At 46.9% G+C, this 15,127-nt stretch overlaps 1 protein-coding gene across 3 annotated transcripts in view; it reads left to right on the forward strand.

Annotated features, from left to right (window-relative positions):
• LOC143150406 (uncharacterized) overlaps window positions 1–15,127 on the forward strand; it is a 132,036-nt gene that overhangs the window by 57,466 nt on the left and 59,443 nt on the right. For all 3 annotated transcript variants that reach the window (XM_076318656.1, XM_076318657.1, XM_076318658.1), the window contains exon 4: window positions 9,641–9,752. In XM_076318656.1, coding sequence (XP_076174771.1) covers window positions 9,641–9,752 — 112 coding nt within the window. The remainder of the gene's footprint in view (window positions 1–9,640; window positions 9,753–15,127) is intronic.

The raw sequence follows: 15,127 nt of genomic DNA on the forward strand, positions 1-15,127 counted from the left end.
CGACGAAGAACTCGACGAGTGGAAAATCGCATCGTCGATCGCGTAACAACGACTTCTCGACAGCCTGTCCCCGATCGCAGGACTTTGTTACACGTTCGAACCGTTTACTGGCAAGAAACATCCACCATCTTTGTATTCGGAGGGAAGTTGGAAAGTTTCGCGCGTCCTACATTTACAATCTCGAGATTTTACATCGCGACGATCTTAAGGGTGGATCCAAGTCGAGAGTAACGAAGCTTCGAATATTCTCGTTCGTTGATTCTTTTTTTAATTTAGAATTAAAGGTTACTAGAATCAAGGATTTGGAAAGTTTTGTATTTTTCTTGAGAGGTAATCTTTGTACGATTTTCTCGTAGACTTTTTGGGAGGGAAATTTTCTTCGTGCAAGGTAGAAACCTCTCTCTCTCTCGAGTTTAAAAAACGTCTTAAACGACACCTGAATCTATCGTCTTGCGTTTCCTCCAAAGCAGATGCTCGGAGGCGATGGAATTTTTCCAATCAATGTGGTCGAGATCTTTCAGTCGCTGCAAAGAGAAAACGAGTCTCAGTGGAAACCTTCTCCCGGGCCTGGAAAACGTTTTAAATCACACCTATACCGATACCACCGTCTAGTGTTTTCTCCGAGACAAATGTCCAGGGACGTTACAATTTTCCCGATCGGTGTGATCTTCAGTATCAAGAATTCGTATTGTTATTAGTCGAGATCTACAGTCTAGGTATATCGAATCGTTCCACGCGAAGTGAATAATTTCGATAGTAAATGGCAGATCGGTGATTCGAGGTAAAATTTCCTAACGAGTCACGAGTAAACGGATGAAATACAAATATCTTCTGTGAACGCGTAAATACGTTTACTTCGTACCGGTGAAAGTATTTTAATTCTAGCGGAGTGTACTTCTGTACGGAAATAATAATATCCACGAGACTATGATCGATGAAAGTGTCGTTAAAGACTCGATCGTTACCGTCGTCAACGACCGAATAAAAAACCTTCTCGCACGACTCTGGAGAACATCCCAACTCTTTACGGAGACAATTGTCACGTGTCTCCACGAAAAGAGATCTCGAAACGTTGGAAGACATTCGACGATCCCGACTCGTGTAATCCCCGTGTCGAATCGCGCTCTAACGGTTGAAATGTGAGCAAGACCCACCGAACGAATCGTCGAAACGGTTATGGTACGCGAAAATATAATAAATTGGATGGGGTCAGTCGGTTTATCGTCGCTCGAGGAAAGCGTGTGGGTCCTCGGAAGCGTTATTTCCGGGACACCCGGGGCGAAACCGAACCCTTGGCGAAACACATTGTTTCCGGCTCGGTTTTAGAGATACTTGATCGCGGAATTATCTCGATGAAACGATGATGCGATTATCATCGAAAACCACCGGGGAACGATTTTATCTTCTTCTCGGTTACGGCCAACGATTCAGGGGAGATTACCACCGTGCTCTTCTGATCCCACCGTGAAGAAGATTGGGAAAACGCAAACGGGGGAATGGGAACGGGGACGGAGGTTTATGGGAATCGGTCTCTCGGTACGTGTCCCGTAGATATCCGCGGAAGAACTATGGCCGCGATCGATTACGAGCCACGTTTTTCATTATCTTGCTCTCGTTCCGGTCCTGTTTGTTCCACCGCGAGTCGTTTCTTTAAATTCGAGGCTTTCGTTATCGATCGGTCGTACGACTCGTGACGAAGCGATAAAAATATATACAGTGTACCGCGAATCGTGTTACAACCCGAAGGATAATTCTACGGGCAGAAGTAAGTCGAAAGAAGGATTCGATTTTTTTCGTAGCGACCACCTCATTTCTATCGGTATTAAATTACACAGATATAATAGTATGTCCAAAATCTAGGCACGATTGAGCAGCAGACGGTGATTCTGTGTGTAAAAATATTGAAAAAAAAATAGTTCTCCCTTTGGAAATTTAATTTTCGAGAATATAAAACTTTCTTCCCTCGTGTATACGTGTACTCGAGAGGTTACGAACGGACTTCTTCGCACCGAACAGCTCTACTCGTATTCGTAAACAATGTCACGACTTAGCAGCGTCGATCGTGTGCCTTTCGTCCCTATCACCTTAACCGGCTTCAGTTTTCGTGTAACCACCGAGACGTAACGTCGCGAGCTCCGTGGTCGACCCTCTCGAAAACGAAGCCTCGCGAAGGAGATGGATTCTTCTTTAAATCGTCGCGTATACATCCCACCCTCGAGCCACGCCCTCCGGGGATCGTTTGTAAATCGTCGGACGGTACATTCGATACGCGTTCTCCAGTACCGCGCACCGATTTAACTCCGTTGGGCGACGATTATCGACTCCGTTATCGCGAACTCGCTCGATCGAGTCAGGAACGAGCCAAGAGGGTTCGAGCGAGCATCGTCGAGCAGGATTTATTGGCGTTCTTGCGCGTCGAAATAACGAACGGGACGTGCAGCGTGAAAACAATGGCCGTTGCGAATGATTTCGTTGCGACACGGAGCAGAAGTTCGCGCGTAATTATAGGACGACACCGCCGAAGGGAGCGACGCTTCGTTGGCTGCACAAAGGGCCAACTCGAAGGACCACGGCGCAGAAAGGAGCTCAGGAACGCGGAGCAAACGACGAATGGATCAACAAAGTGGAATTAATCGACTTCGAAGCTCCACGGTCGCCGAGAAGACTTACGATTTTAAATATATATTTTTATTTCGAACATCCGCTTCCGACCGGCCGGATAATTGCCACGTGTCTCCTCGAGGTGAAACGCTCGCAACTTTAATCGAATCGGATTTAATTACGGTGCGTCCGTGAAAGAAATTTCCCCCCATGGAAGTAATTACTGGAAAAGTCAGGTGTTCGACGGGATGGTAGTTTGTACTTCGGGAAGCGTTTGAAAAAAAAAGAAATCTCGCCTCGCGTTTAACTCGTCTAAACGCGAGCGTTTCCAAGCTAAGTTTCTCGTGCACCGAATCCGAGCGAGACGAAATTGTCGCGAGGAGCCGTCGAATGTGCCCGAAAGTTGCAAACGTTCGTCAACGAAGGGATTCAAAGATACAGAAACATCGTCATTGTGGTCCAATTGATGGAGCAAACATTGCGAGGTGATCGCAACGGTGATTGGACCGTTTACGCAAGAACGTCACAGTAAGTGGAATACGTACAACTTGTATCTCGTTATGTAAACGCGAATAGTTCTTGAATTAATATCAAACCGACCGCGCGAAGACAAGAAGCTTCGCAACGATTTCAACGGTGCGGAAAAAGCTCCTAACGATCTCTCTTTTTCTCCTCTTCAATATTTTTCAAATATTTCAATTTCCAACGTTCACATCTCTCTCTCTCTCTCTCTCTCTCTCTCTCGTTCTTGTACTGTTCTCCGATGTCGCAGCTTGGCACGTATGCAAAATGGAATCGATATTACGGGTGAAAAAATTGTAGATCGATCGTTCGGTTAACCGGGAACTTTTCCACGGGTGATTTAACCGGGATTAAACGTTCGGGTGGCGGTAATTGGCCACGCCCGTTTCGAAGAACGCGAAACGACAAACGTTTCCCGTGTAGTCGTACCAGACCGTGGTGGTTGGTGAATTTTCCAGTAAAACGAAACGAAAGCCTCGTTGCAGCCAGCGACGCGAAAATCTGGCACGATGACTAACCGCCGCCCACGATGATCACGGCCGACGTTGTCCGGATGAGTGACACGCCGCACGACCGTTTGCCAAGCCAATGAATCAGGCGCGCCATTAAGTGGTATTATGCCTCTTGCACCCGAGAAACGTCCGTACCGCTGCTCCGAAATTCCTCGCTGATCCTAGACCTCTTGTTGCGGCCGAGAACAACGTGTCTAGCACAGGTTCGTTATGCCCGACGAGCCGTTTTCCACGCGGAATCCACGGTTGTTTATTGGACCGGGCTCGCCAACAACATCCCCGTACCTTACGAGCCCGGTGGCTTCTCCTAGTCGAAACCGCTCGGAAGCCTCCTGTTGCGAGTTCGTTTGAGATAGGATCACCTGGCCAATTACGAGTCGCGGTTGAACGAGGCGAGATACATCGAGGATGATTTAAATCGTACCCGCTCGCAAAGCTTCGACGACGATTCCGTAGCAAACCAACAGAATTTTCGAATCAGACCGGACCTACGAGAAAATGGAAACAAACATTTCCTTCGAGGGAAGACGGAGTACTGGGATCAACGTGTATGGGGGGGACTTTTCAAGAGTATGGAATATTTTGAATTTCGGATATCTTAAGGATTCGTGTACGGCACGTTCGAGTACACGGTTTCGAGTACGGCACATTGGAATACTTGGTCTGTGTAAATTCGAATACTTTTAGATACGAAGAAATCTTAGGTACGGAGAGACACACGAATTCCTGTAAGATTTCAAGTACCGTTATCGCTTCCATTGCGTTTCTAATTATTTCTCATCGGCTCGTCGCTTATTAAATAAACGTTGTTCACTCGCGAACGAAACTCTCTCGTGCCTTGGCATTAATTGCAAACACGGTAGCTCGAAAATGGACTTCCCGAGAACTAAAAAGAGTCGGTATCCGCACCGACGGGTGAAGAAACGCGCGCACCTTGGTTTTTCCTTCTTTGGAAACACCCAAAGTGCATCAGAATCGGTAGCCAGACACTCGAGAACGTTCCTCGCGGGCGCGTTCGCGCGAAAAGGAATCGCGAGCGGGTTCTTCCATAGGAAACCACGCCCCGATGGAGAAATCCTCGTCGTCGCGTATATTTCCTCGATTTTCTGAACCTCTCCTCCCCCTCCTCCTCCCCACGTGCCACGCCTAATTACGCGGGCCGCGCGAGGCGTGACGAAGTAACCGGGTCGACGTTGTACGCGCATTAATGGTGTTCTTATTTCCGTGTTTTACGGCCGCTTCGCTTCGGTGCAGGTGCACGTTCGCGAGCAAAACGTAGCGGCCAATAAAACGAGAACGAACGCGTTTTCACAGAAGGCGCGACGAGACCGCCAACGACGATAACGCGTAATAGAGCACGACCGCGAGCGTAATCCCGAAACGGGAACAAAAGCGAGGGTGTCGCGTCGACCGGGTCTCGAATTTCTATTAATCAACGCCCCGTGACGATCGAGCGACGAGTAATTAGCCGATACACACCTCTTTGCAACCGCGAACGAATAAACGACACGCGCGGGGCTAAACGATTCCGGGAGTTGTTTATCGTTGCCGTTGTTCCGCCCACGGGGCGTTAATTATCCTTTACGGATCTCGCGTGCAATCGCTGAAAAGATTCCCGGTATCCTTGCTATGGAAAATTATCTAAATCGAGGGAGCGCGAGATCTCGTTGAACCGTGGACGTTGAATTTTTATATTAAACCAGGGAGAAGAAACGTTAAATTTCTTTGTCGATAGATATATGTAATTAAGAATCAACGATCGGATGGGTTTATTAAGGAGAAGTGTGTATTGTCTAGTGTAGAACAATCGTTGCATAGGGTAATCGATGATTCTATTCCCGATCAAGTAAGTCAAGTGCGTTGCGTCGGGGTGCGGACTGAGATGGGTTACCCCGCAGTTTTTATATAATAAAATTTCTCTTCTTCATTCCTCCGTACCTTCGGCATTATCGACATTTTTCTGGAGTTATAGCAATAATGTAACCACACCGCATTTTCCTTGTAAAAGAGGTCAGGCTTTTCAAAATCTTAAGGTGATATAATAGAAATCGAAAAAGAGTGTGTGTGGGGGGGGGAGGGAGATTGATGATGGTGTTGGGGTGTTGGGACACCTATGTTGAGAGTTTTACGCACAAAAAAAGTATATCATAGTAGAAGTTTTTAGGGTTCTTCTATGTTATTATTTACGACTCTCTTGAATAGAAGTGTGCAAACTTTTCGCATTGTTGGAAATCTCGGAGAATAAGTAGAACCCCATAAAGGGTTCTTTCTAAGCAAATTTGAGTTCTACGACACTGGAAAAGTGTGTCGTGGAAAATTGAGTTTCTCTGCGATCCCCCCCCCCCCCCCCCCCCACACTTTTCGAGCAATTGAAGCGAGTTTCTTGTACTGGTCGTCGCGGTAAAAATCGAATTACGACATCAGGGTGTTGTGTGGTTGTTGTGCACGTCGTGTGGTAAAATTGAGTTCTTCCGTTTACCTTTAGTGTAGTGTTGTAGAATTGTTGTACCGGAATTTCTCCCTCCTCCTCTTCCTCCTCCAGTTTCTCTCCGGTTTTTATGGCGGAAGGGGGAAAACACTTCGTGAATTCTCTTGTATCGTTCCACGCCCCTGTGAAAGTCATCGAAACGTCGCATTACGATATATACCGCACCGCGGCAAGTAGTTCACTGCGGTGATTTCGAGCATCATCCGCCGGCGTCTCGTACAATAAAACGAAAATGCGTTTTCACACAAGCCTCATTATCGGGTCTGTGACGGGGAACAATAGCCAAACGACACGTGCTCTCACACGTATGTATATCGCATTCGTAGCCACCTATACTGCTGATTGTTCGCTGGGGATACGCGCGCGTACACCGCGCATTTAATACCCGTGATACCCGTATTCGAAACAAACCGTTAATGTATACGCAATGAATAAAAGATGGGGCTCCCCTCCCCGCGTTCGATATCGATTTCACGAGCGCGGCCAAGTTTTCACGATTGTTTACTGCCGCAACGCGTACACCGTGCTTGCGCTTTTTTCGCTCGACTTCGAGCGAGACGACAATCTATATATATATACACTGTGTACATTTACAATTAAGTTACCTTACTAAGAATCGAACAACAGAGTAAAATACTTAAGCCTTTACGGTCCATGCTCTACTCGTAGTTTCGTACCAGCCGTTGATCCGCTCGGTATACTTCGCGAAATATTTATAGACATCGACTTCTAAAATTTGCATCAAAGTTAACGTTAAGAATTATCTCTTCGATTCTTACCCGCGAGTTTCGCGCGTACAAACACTCTGTAATTTTGTATTTCGAGAGAAAATAATATCGACCAACGAGAGATCTATTCGTGTGCCAAGAAGGTTTTGCAACCGGCACCTGCTTTTTTCTAAACCCACGACCGAGTTGAAATTACTTAGCAACTTGCGCAAAGTGTACACAAAGTGTGTACAACCACCGCCATACGGGAAATATTATTACAATTAGATGTATTGCGTTCCAAACAGGACGTCGAACCGCACTCGACGTGGAACCTCAAAGGGCTCGATAGATGATATTAGCTCGTCGAACGTTATAAAGGGGGAGACTTTGATCGTCGTAGCGAGGAATTCTGTCCAACAAAGATAGACACGGCGCGCGTCTTCTCGGAATCGCGTTTTCTTAATCACGAGACCGGGAATGCGGACAGAACGAAGATGTCTGCCGTTGCTCTGCCAAAACGCTCACCTTTATCGCTGGCGGGTCAAACTCGAGCTGCGGACGCTTCTCGCGCGTTAAACGTACGTTTCGAGGACCGTGGCGATTAATTGCGCGGCGACCGATCGCGTTGAAACCCGAACGACGGTTTCGCGTAGGCGCTTTTGTTCCTCGTTGTACACGCCAGTTAATTCCGTCGCCTCGCGTCCGCCTGACCGCGACGATTAATTAACCGTGATCCCGAAATAACGCGAATAATGCTTCTTTTCAACGCCGTGGGACGCTCGCGCGGTTTTTGGCGTCGAAAGTCACACAGACCAACCCGACGAGGGATTTCGCGCCCAATTTTGCACGGTGGCTCCGTAACACTGGACCGAGCGAACTCCTCGCGTCCACTTTTGACTAATTTCCTTGGACGAGCGCGAAGATTCATCGCTCGGTACCCAGTCGAGTGTACGAGTTTGAAAACACGTTGACGAGTCGTCAACGAGAACCCCTCGACAATCGAATTATTAATGTTCGGGAACCGATAGGGAGAGATACAACGATCGGGGTTGGTTGGATAATAATCGAGCAGGGCTCTCGATAAAATAGTCGACGAACGATATAAATATTAAGTTACCACGAGAGAAGTTGTAAAGCGGAAAAGAAGAGGGAACATTTTTTTAAAAACGAAATAGAAGTCTTTTCCAATTAGTATCTACGAATAGAGAAGCGTTTCAAAATAATCGTTTCATCGAATATATTTCTATTTGAAAATATTGAGCCTGGTTTCTCCGAAAAGGTATTCGATCGGGCTGTTAAAATTTGAGCCTCGAACGAGTTTCGATCGTCTTATCGTTTCGCGCGATCGATGATATTTTTCGTACGACGATATCGGGTGGAATTTACAACCGGCTCGTGTGTCCGCGCTTAAAATTAGATCTACGTACGGCTTGGAAAGTTAAAGCGGGCCCCGGTTGTGGTATTCGGAGTTTTAAATCCGTCCGCGTGGATCCCAAAGAGAGCGAAATGTGTCGCTTTAAGCGGGATCACGAGCACGACACGTCGCATTTAGATCGTAATACGAGTCACGAGCGTGGCTGTTCCGCGCGCGGTGAATTTAATTCACGAGATGTTATAAATTATTAGACGGAGCGCTCGCGGCCGCGTTCGCCGCTGGAAGAATCGAGAGGAGCGGTGCTGGAAGGGGGAGAGAGAGAGAGAGAGAGAGAGAGACACGGAGATAAATAACGTGGATGTTAGTACTTCAACGAAACGGTAACTTACGCGTTCGGTTTCGCGCACGGATCGCCACGCCTCGGCGTACATCTATAAAAAGCGGGTTTCCAGGGAAAAGCGGTGAGCGATCGGTTCGGTTGTCCTCGCGGCGTTCCGCGTTTACGAAAGTCGTAAAAATTTCAAACCCGAGTCTCGCAAATGTTATTACGCGCCGCGCGTTGCCGCAGGCTGCACGGCTTCGGGCTTTCCACATAAATCGAAACACTCGGCCACGGGAAAGTGACTCCCCCCTATATTTAGACACGTGAAATGAATTATCTCCGACCCGAGTTTGCATCATTTTTCTATATTTCACTTTGTGTACACATCGCGCGGACGCCAAGTCCATGGGAGAGGGATATTATTACGAGTGTCGTTTCTCCGTATTTTACCCTGCTCGCGTATATTTTATAATACAAAGTTCCGGCGAGGTGTAACACCGTTACGAGGCGTCATTTTTATATATTTTACTTCGCCGCGCGTATATACTTTATAATACAAAGTTCGGCGAGGAGAACGCCGCATTACGAGCGTCATTTTTATATATTTTACTCTCCGCGCCCGTGTACTTCGTAATACGAAGTTCCTGGCGAGGAGAGCACCATTGCGAGTGTCGTTTTTATACATTGGGTTGTTCGGAAAGTCATTTCATTTTCCAAAATGGAGAATGTACAATTTGATAAAATATTTATACACTCTGACAAAAATCGTATTTCGTTTTCACAAAAAAAAAAATGAAATGACTTTCCCAAGAACCTATTTCACTTCTCGTGACGCGAAGGGAGGTGATTATTAGCAATTAAGGAACAGTTACGTGCACGTAGTCGCAAAGGGATCGATATGCGTCGATAAAGGAATCGAAGCTCGCGATTCTCTACGAAAATCAACGATCTACTATTTTTTTTCCTTTCATTCGCGTGCAACTGTCTACGGACAACAATCGACCTCGATCGCGTGGAATCGAATCGTTTCCACGCGAGATTCGCTCGATGGTGGTTTACGCGCGTTTTATACCTACCAGATGTAAATATAATGTTATGTTTCTGTTGCAGTGCGTATTGTACCTGTGGGCACTGAAACTGTGCCATCCAACCACACTCTTCCTCCTCAGAGGTAACCACGAGTGCCGTCATCTCACGGAATACTTCACATTTAAGCAAGAATGTAAGTACTTTTACCCTCCCTTAGGAGAAGGGGGGAAATGGTGAAAATGTTCCGCGAGATTTTTGAAAATGCACAAAAGCGATAGCTCCGCAGAGGAGAGATTTCCTTCGGTGAAAATTTAAGAACCTCGCGGCCCATTGTTCGCCCTCGTGCGTCCTGATTTTTTCAAACCGAAACCCAACTCCCGCCACGACCCCCTCCGTCCAACCTTTTCCGACCTTTTAAAACTTTTCCGGGCAAACAATGAACCAACGATCGATTTTCGATACCACGGTGCTCACCGGGACACCGTTTCGCCTAGAATTTCCCCCTCCCCCTCAAAAAAAGAAAAAAAAAATCGCTCGTCGCGATGAAACACCGCCGCGTACACTACACGCGGAAATTTCCGTGGAAAATTTGATTCGAGTTTTCGTTCTTCCCCCGGAATAATACCTGTACGGGCTTTGTTTTCATTTTCTATTGCCGCGTCGGTAATACGCGCGCTTGTCCCCCCGTTTTCACGCGACCGTGAAAAACGGCAATATTCTACCAGCGAACGTGTTCCCATTGTGGCCTATTTTTTTTACACCGTGAACAAATAACGTAATCCTCTTTGTTTTCCTCCCATTAGAGTCTCCGCGGGGTTTTTTTTACTTCCTTTTTTTATTTTTTTTTTATTTTTCCACCCGTCCACCTTTGCGCGCGGCCACGATCTTCCATTCGCGGGGAAATTTGATTTTTACCCTTTCTTCCGCCGCGAAAGGGACCAATTTCGCGCAACAATGTTCCGTTTGATAATATACACGCACGCGTTCGTTCGCTTCGTTAACCTTCTACCGGTGAAAGAAAGAAAAACGAAAAAAAAAAAAAGAATACAATAATGCGTAGCCGGTGGACGTTGTTACCCGTGCGTAGTGTATTATTTTTCAAATCGAATTGTTCCACCGTAATCGCGGCGTTCCGTTTGTAAATAAATACTACCGAGTTCCGCCTACCGTTTCCAACCGAGATTTACCCGTATATTCTGGAAAACCGTGTATAAATAATTATTATCCCCCGCACCGTTACCGACCGTTACAGTCGGCTAAAGAAAAACGAAACACACAAATTGATTACGCGAAAGGAGGTCACGGAGAAGTATTTTTGCATAAATTTACAAAGCACGAACGCTCCACCGTGAAGACAGTTCGTACGAAGTTTAAATATTCCACGAGAGGGTGCGCAACAGAGAGAGAGGAGAATTAATTTTTCATTCAACGAAACGATTTCGTCCCCCTCGGGTCGAAAATTTCCCGAAATCCCCCGAATCGTCGAAGAAGCCAACGAATCATCCGGGCGTAACGCTCGACGGCCAACGACGAAATAATTTGTTCGTGAGCGTAATAACGCGGAGTAAATTCGGCGCACGGGCTTCCTCGTTAAACAATATTCGCAACAAGCGGCCGTAATTAGCCAACGGACCGTGGGTTGGCTTCGCTCTCGACGCGACGGCCAGAGCAATTTTCATGATTCATTCCGTCTGAGAATTTATTCGTCTATTTATTTACTCGCGAACCCTTGTCTCGACGTTGAATCAACCCGCACGGGGTTGAATTTTCATCTCGGCCCGATGTCGCGCGTCCACGAATCCGTTCCCTACCTATTTCCCTGACCCGTGTTCGCGTACGTTTTTCGTCGTTCGATTCGTCGCGAAATATTTTTTCTTCCCGCACGTTCGGCGCGTAAATATTTCCAATACGCTCGAGAAAGTTTAACTCTATCGCGGCGACGCACTCGCGTGCGCGTTTCATCCAACCGACTGAATTCAAGGTAACGTAACATATAATTATAATCCGTTTCAGCGTGGTGGTCGATACCGAATAAACGTGAAATATTCTCGGGAGTAGAAATCAAAGGTTTACTCGCGTAATCGGCGCCTGAGTATCCGCTACACTCTGCACACCGAAGCAACCGAATCGTTCTTTCGTTCCTTCTCCAAAGTAGCTATTACGTGTACTTCTCGTACACTTCTCACCGAACGTTTCGCGTTTCTCCAGGTTCTGGAAGCGCTGAGCTTCTTTCCGCCTCGCGTTCGTCCTTGTTTATAAATATTTTTTAATACACTCCGGAAGGTTGAGTCTCGTTACGGTGACACACTCACGTGCGAGTTAAGTCTCCAGTCACCGTGTTCCTTCAAGGTGAACTTATAATTATAATCCGGTTTACCGTGGTGTTCGATACCGAATAAAAATTGTGGAGTATTCTCGAGAGTAGGGGTCGAAACTCTACTCGGATGGAAGCGCCTACATTATCGCTACACTGTGCACACCGGTGTAATCAGTGACCGAAACACTTGTCCATTCCCCAATCTGGTCATTTCATTGCGTATATGTTTCTCTAAACGTGTGGTAACATAATTACCGTCTGCTGTACCTTCGTAGTAGGCTCCAATCGAACATAGAGTACCCTTTGGAGTAAAACTCAGAGTTCTGCTCCGATATAAGCGCCTAAATTATCACTACACTTCTTACACAGATGTAAGCAGTGACCGAAACACTTGTCCATTCCCCAAAATGTTTCCACACGTGTTTCTCTAAACGTGAGGTGACATAATTACCATCTGTCGGTGTACCTTCGTCGTAAACGCTAAGGTATATTATAGTGTCACAAGAACGTAAAGTATCCTTCGAAGTAAAAATCAGGGTTCTGCTCGAATATCAGCGCCCGAATTGCCTCTACGCTTCGCGCACCGAAGCAACCGGTGACCATTTGGTCGATTCCCCGAAGTGAGCATTTCGTCCGTAGATTTTTCTCTAAATTGGTATAGGTTTCACCGGGCTCCGAAGTGGTTTTCGAAAGAAGTTTAAAAAGTGCCGGACGAGAACCGAACGCGAGCATCCCACGGGACGTCGGTTCGAGATTGAACGATGACCGCGTTAAAATCGTAAACGTAACGCGGCGCGGGTTTACGCGAGCCTCGTAAATACACGCGGCTTGACCCAGTATCGGACAATTTTCCAGGATCGATACGGTTTTTCCGCCGCGGACAAGCCTCGACCGCGCCACGCGGAGCCACCGAGATATCGACCAAGGACTCTCCGCGATCCCGGAACCGGATGGAATTTGTATTTGAATGGTGGCGTCTGTCTATTCGCTCGCTGCACACGGAAGAGCACGTTCCCCGTGCCGAGATTTCTTATCGGGGAAACGGATTGGATACATCGATCCCTGGAAAACGACGCACCCGGGAAAATTTCCAGAGTATTCGTAACTCGAACGCGAAAGGAGAATGTTTTTTTTTTTTTTCTTTCTTTATCCAATTATGCGACATTTCGCATCTCGAGTAGACCGACAATTTGTCTCGGAACCCCGTACCCGGCAATTTATATTTCTCGAGTCACGGGACGTTAAGAGTAATGGAAAATAACCGCGGGTATGAATATTTACAATATTTGAATATCTCCGTCTCGTTAACGCGATCGAGTAGTAATTTACCCGCGTGAATTATTTACCAGTGTGCATTGCACGTTACCGAGTAATTTATATTTAAATTCTACTCGAGTGGACGTCGTACATTTGAGAATTAGCGGGCTCGAAGAAAAGCGGGCGTTTGAAAACGTAAGACCTCGCGTTTTATTTAAACGATTCCTTAGCTCGGAGATAAACGTGACGTAAAATAAAGAGAGGGGGTCGTTTTCAGGGTAGAAATATTCAATTATCGTCCGGGATTGTAAAACACTTTTTAAAGCCTCGATAAAGAGTCCGTTGGTTGATGCACCGTTGCACCGTTGCACCGTTGCACCGTTGCACCGTCTGGTCCCGTAAGGTTAGAGACGGAGCCCCCGGGCGCTTCGTAACACCCTTAAAAACTCGATTTTCGAGCGCGAGTCGAAAGAAGTGGAGGTAGGGAATTCTCTTCTCCCATTTGCACGATTGCTTTTCGAACACTGCGTTCGCACATCCCATTACGCGAGCCCCGGTCCAATGGAATCCCATTTCCCAGAAGCTTAAAAACCGTAGATCGAGCCTTTTATCGGTACAATCTTGCGAGCCGCGCTCGGTCCAATTTCTCCGAACCCGTACCGCGGATCTCGTTATCCCGGCGTCGATTCGCGAACAAAGCGGCCCGGTGCCAGCGAACGAAACGACCCCGTCACACAGAGAACGACGCGCATAATAATCAAGACGCGCGTTTCGAGCGTCGTTAATTGCACGTGGCGACGTATTCCCCGCGGCGTCTAAAAGGAAAAATATATTTCGCGCGGCTTTCACGGATCGATCTCGAAATTCGAGGTCAAGTTTCCATTTAACGCCCGACGACCAAACGAGAAACTTCCAAACGAATCGTCTTCCCGTTAAAATTTACCGATATTCCGATTAATTGGAGAGAACGTCCCAAACACTTTGGAAAGCTACTGCGAGAAGCTGTGAAAAATACTCTTGAATATTCCGATACAATAATAGTGGAGAAATTATCTTTTGAAACAACTCTAAACGAAACGAGAAAGTTCTAAACGAATCGTCTTCGCGCTAAAATTTACCGATATTCCGATTAATTAAGAATATCCCAGACTCTTCCAAAGCTACTACGAGGAAGTGGAAAAAATACTCTCGAATATTCCGATAAAATAATGGTAGGAAAATAATAATTTTGAAAAAGACTCGTTCGAGGTTTCGATTTCTACTTGTATTACGAGATCCAGATTCTTCTCAACTCTGAAGTGCACGTGTACGTGATCGGAGGCAGTATCTCTGCTAACGACGAACAGAGCGGGGAACCGTGTCGCCCCGAGTATCTCGTGCGATCTAATTGATCGAAACTTTAACAATCTTTCGCGAGAAAACTACGAACGATACACGGTTCGTTTCGCAACTCTCTCTGGTCTCTCGTCGATCGGAACGTGCCCGGACAAATAAAAACCGAGAACGGGTTCCCTTTCCTCTCCATAAATATCTGTATCTGTTTCGATAGCTGCACTCCAGCTATCCAGGGTTACTTTCTTTACACCCTGTACGGTCTCCTCCTCTTCCACGTACTCGTCCCCCTTTTTCTCCACCGGGTTCTCGTTGTATTAACGAGGATCGAGTTCCGCAACCCTCTTGACTTTCTTTCGATAGCAGCGCGCTCCCGCCCGTCCGCCCGCCCGCGCGAATCAGACATCGCGGAGACACTCCAGAAAGCTCATTTGCGAGCTTTCGACCCGAATAAATAAGTCAAGAACGAAACGGTCGCGAGTTGCGTCGCGACGCGACCGAACGAACCGCTCCTTTTTGTCACGGGACCGAAGAGACGAGAGAAACGAAACGTTTACCGAGATGGTGGATTAAAATGAATAGGCACAGGGATTGCCCGGGATACTTGCTTACCGTTTCGCTTTTCTTTCTCTAACCTCCAACGAGACGAATTTTCCGAGTAA

Source organism: Ptiloglossa arizonensis, chromosome 8, assembly GCF_051014685.1.
Source record: "Ptiloglossa arizonensis isolate GNS036 chromosome 8, iyPtiAriz1_principal, whole genome shotgun sequence".
NCBI lineage: Eukaryota > Metazoa > Arthropoda > Insecta > Hymenoptera > Colletidae > Ptiloglossa > Ptiloglossa arizonensis.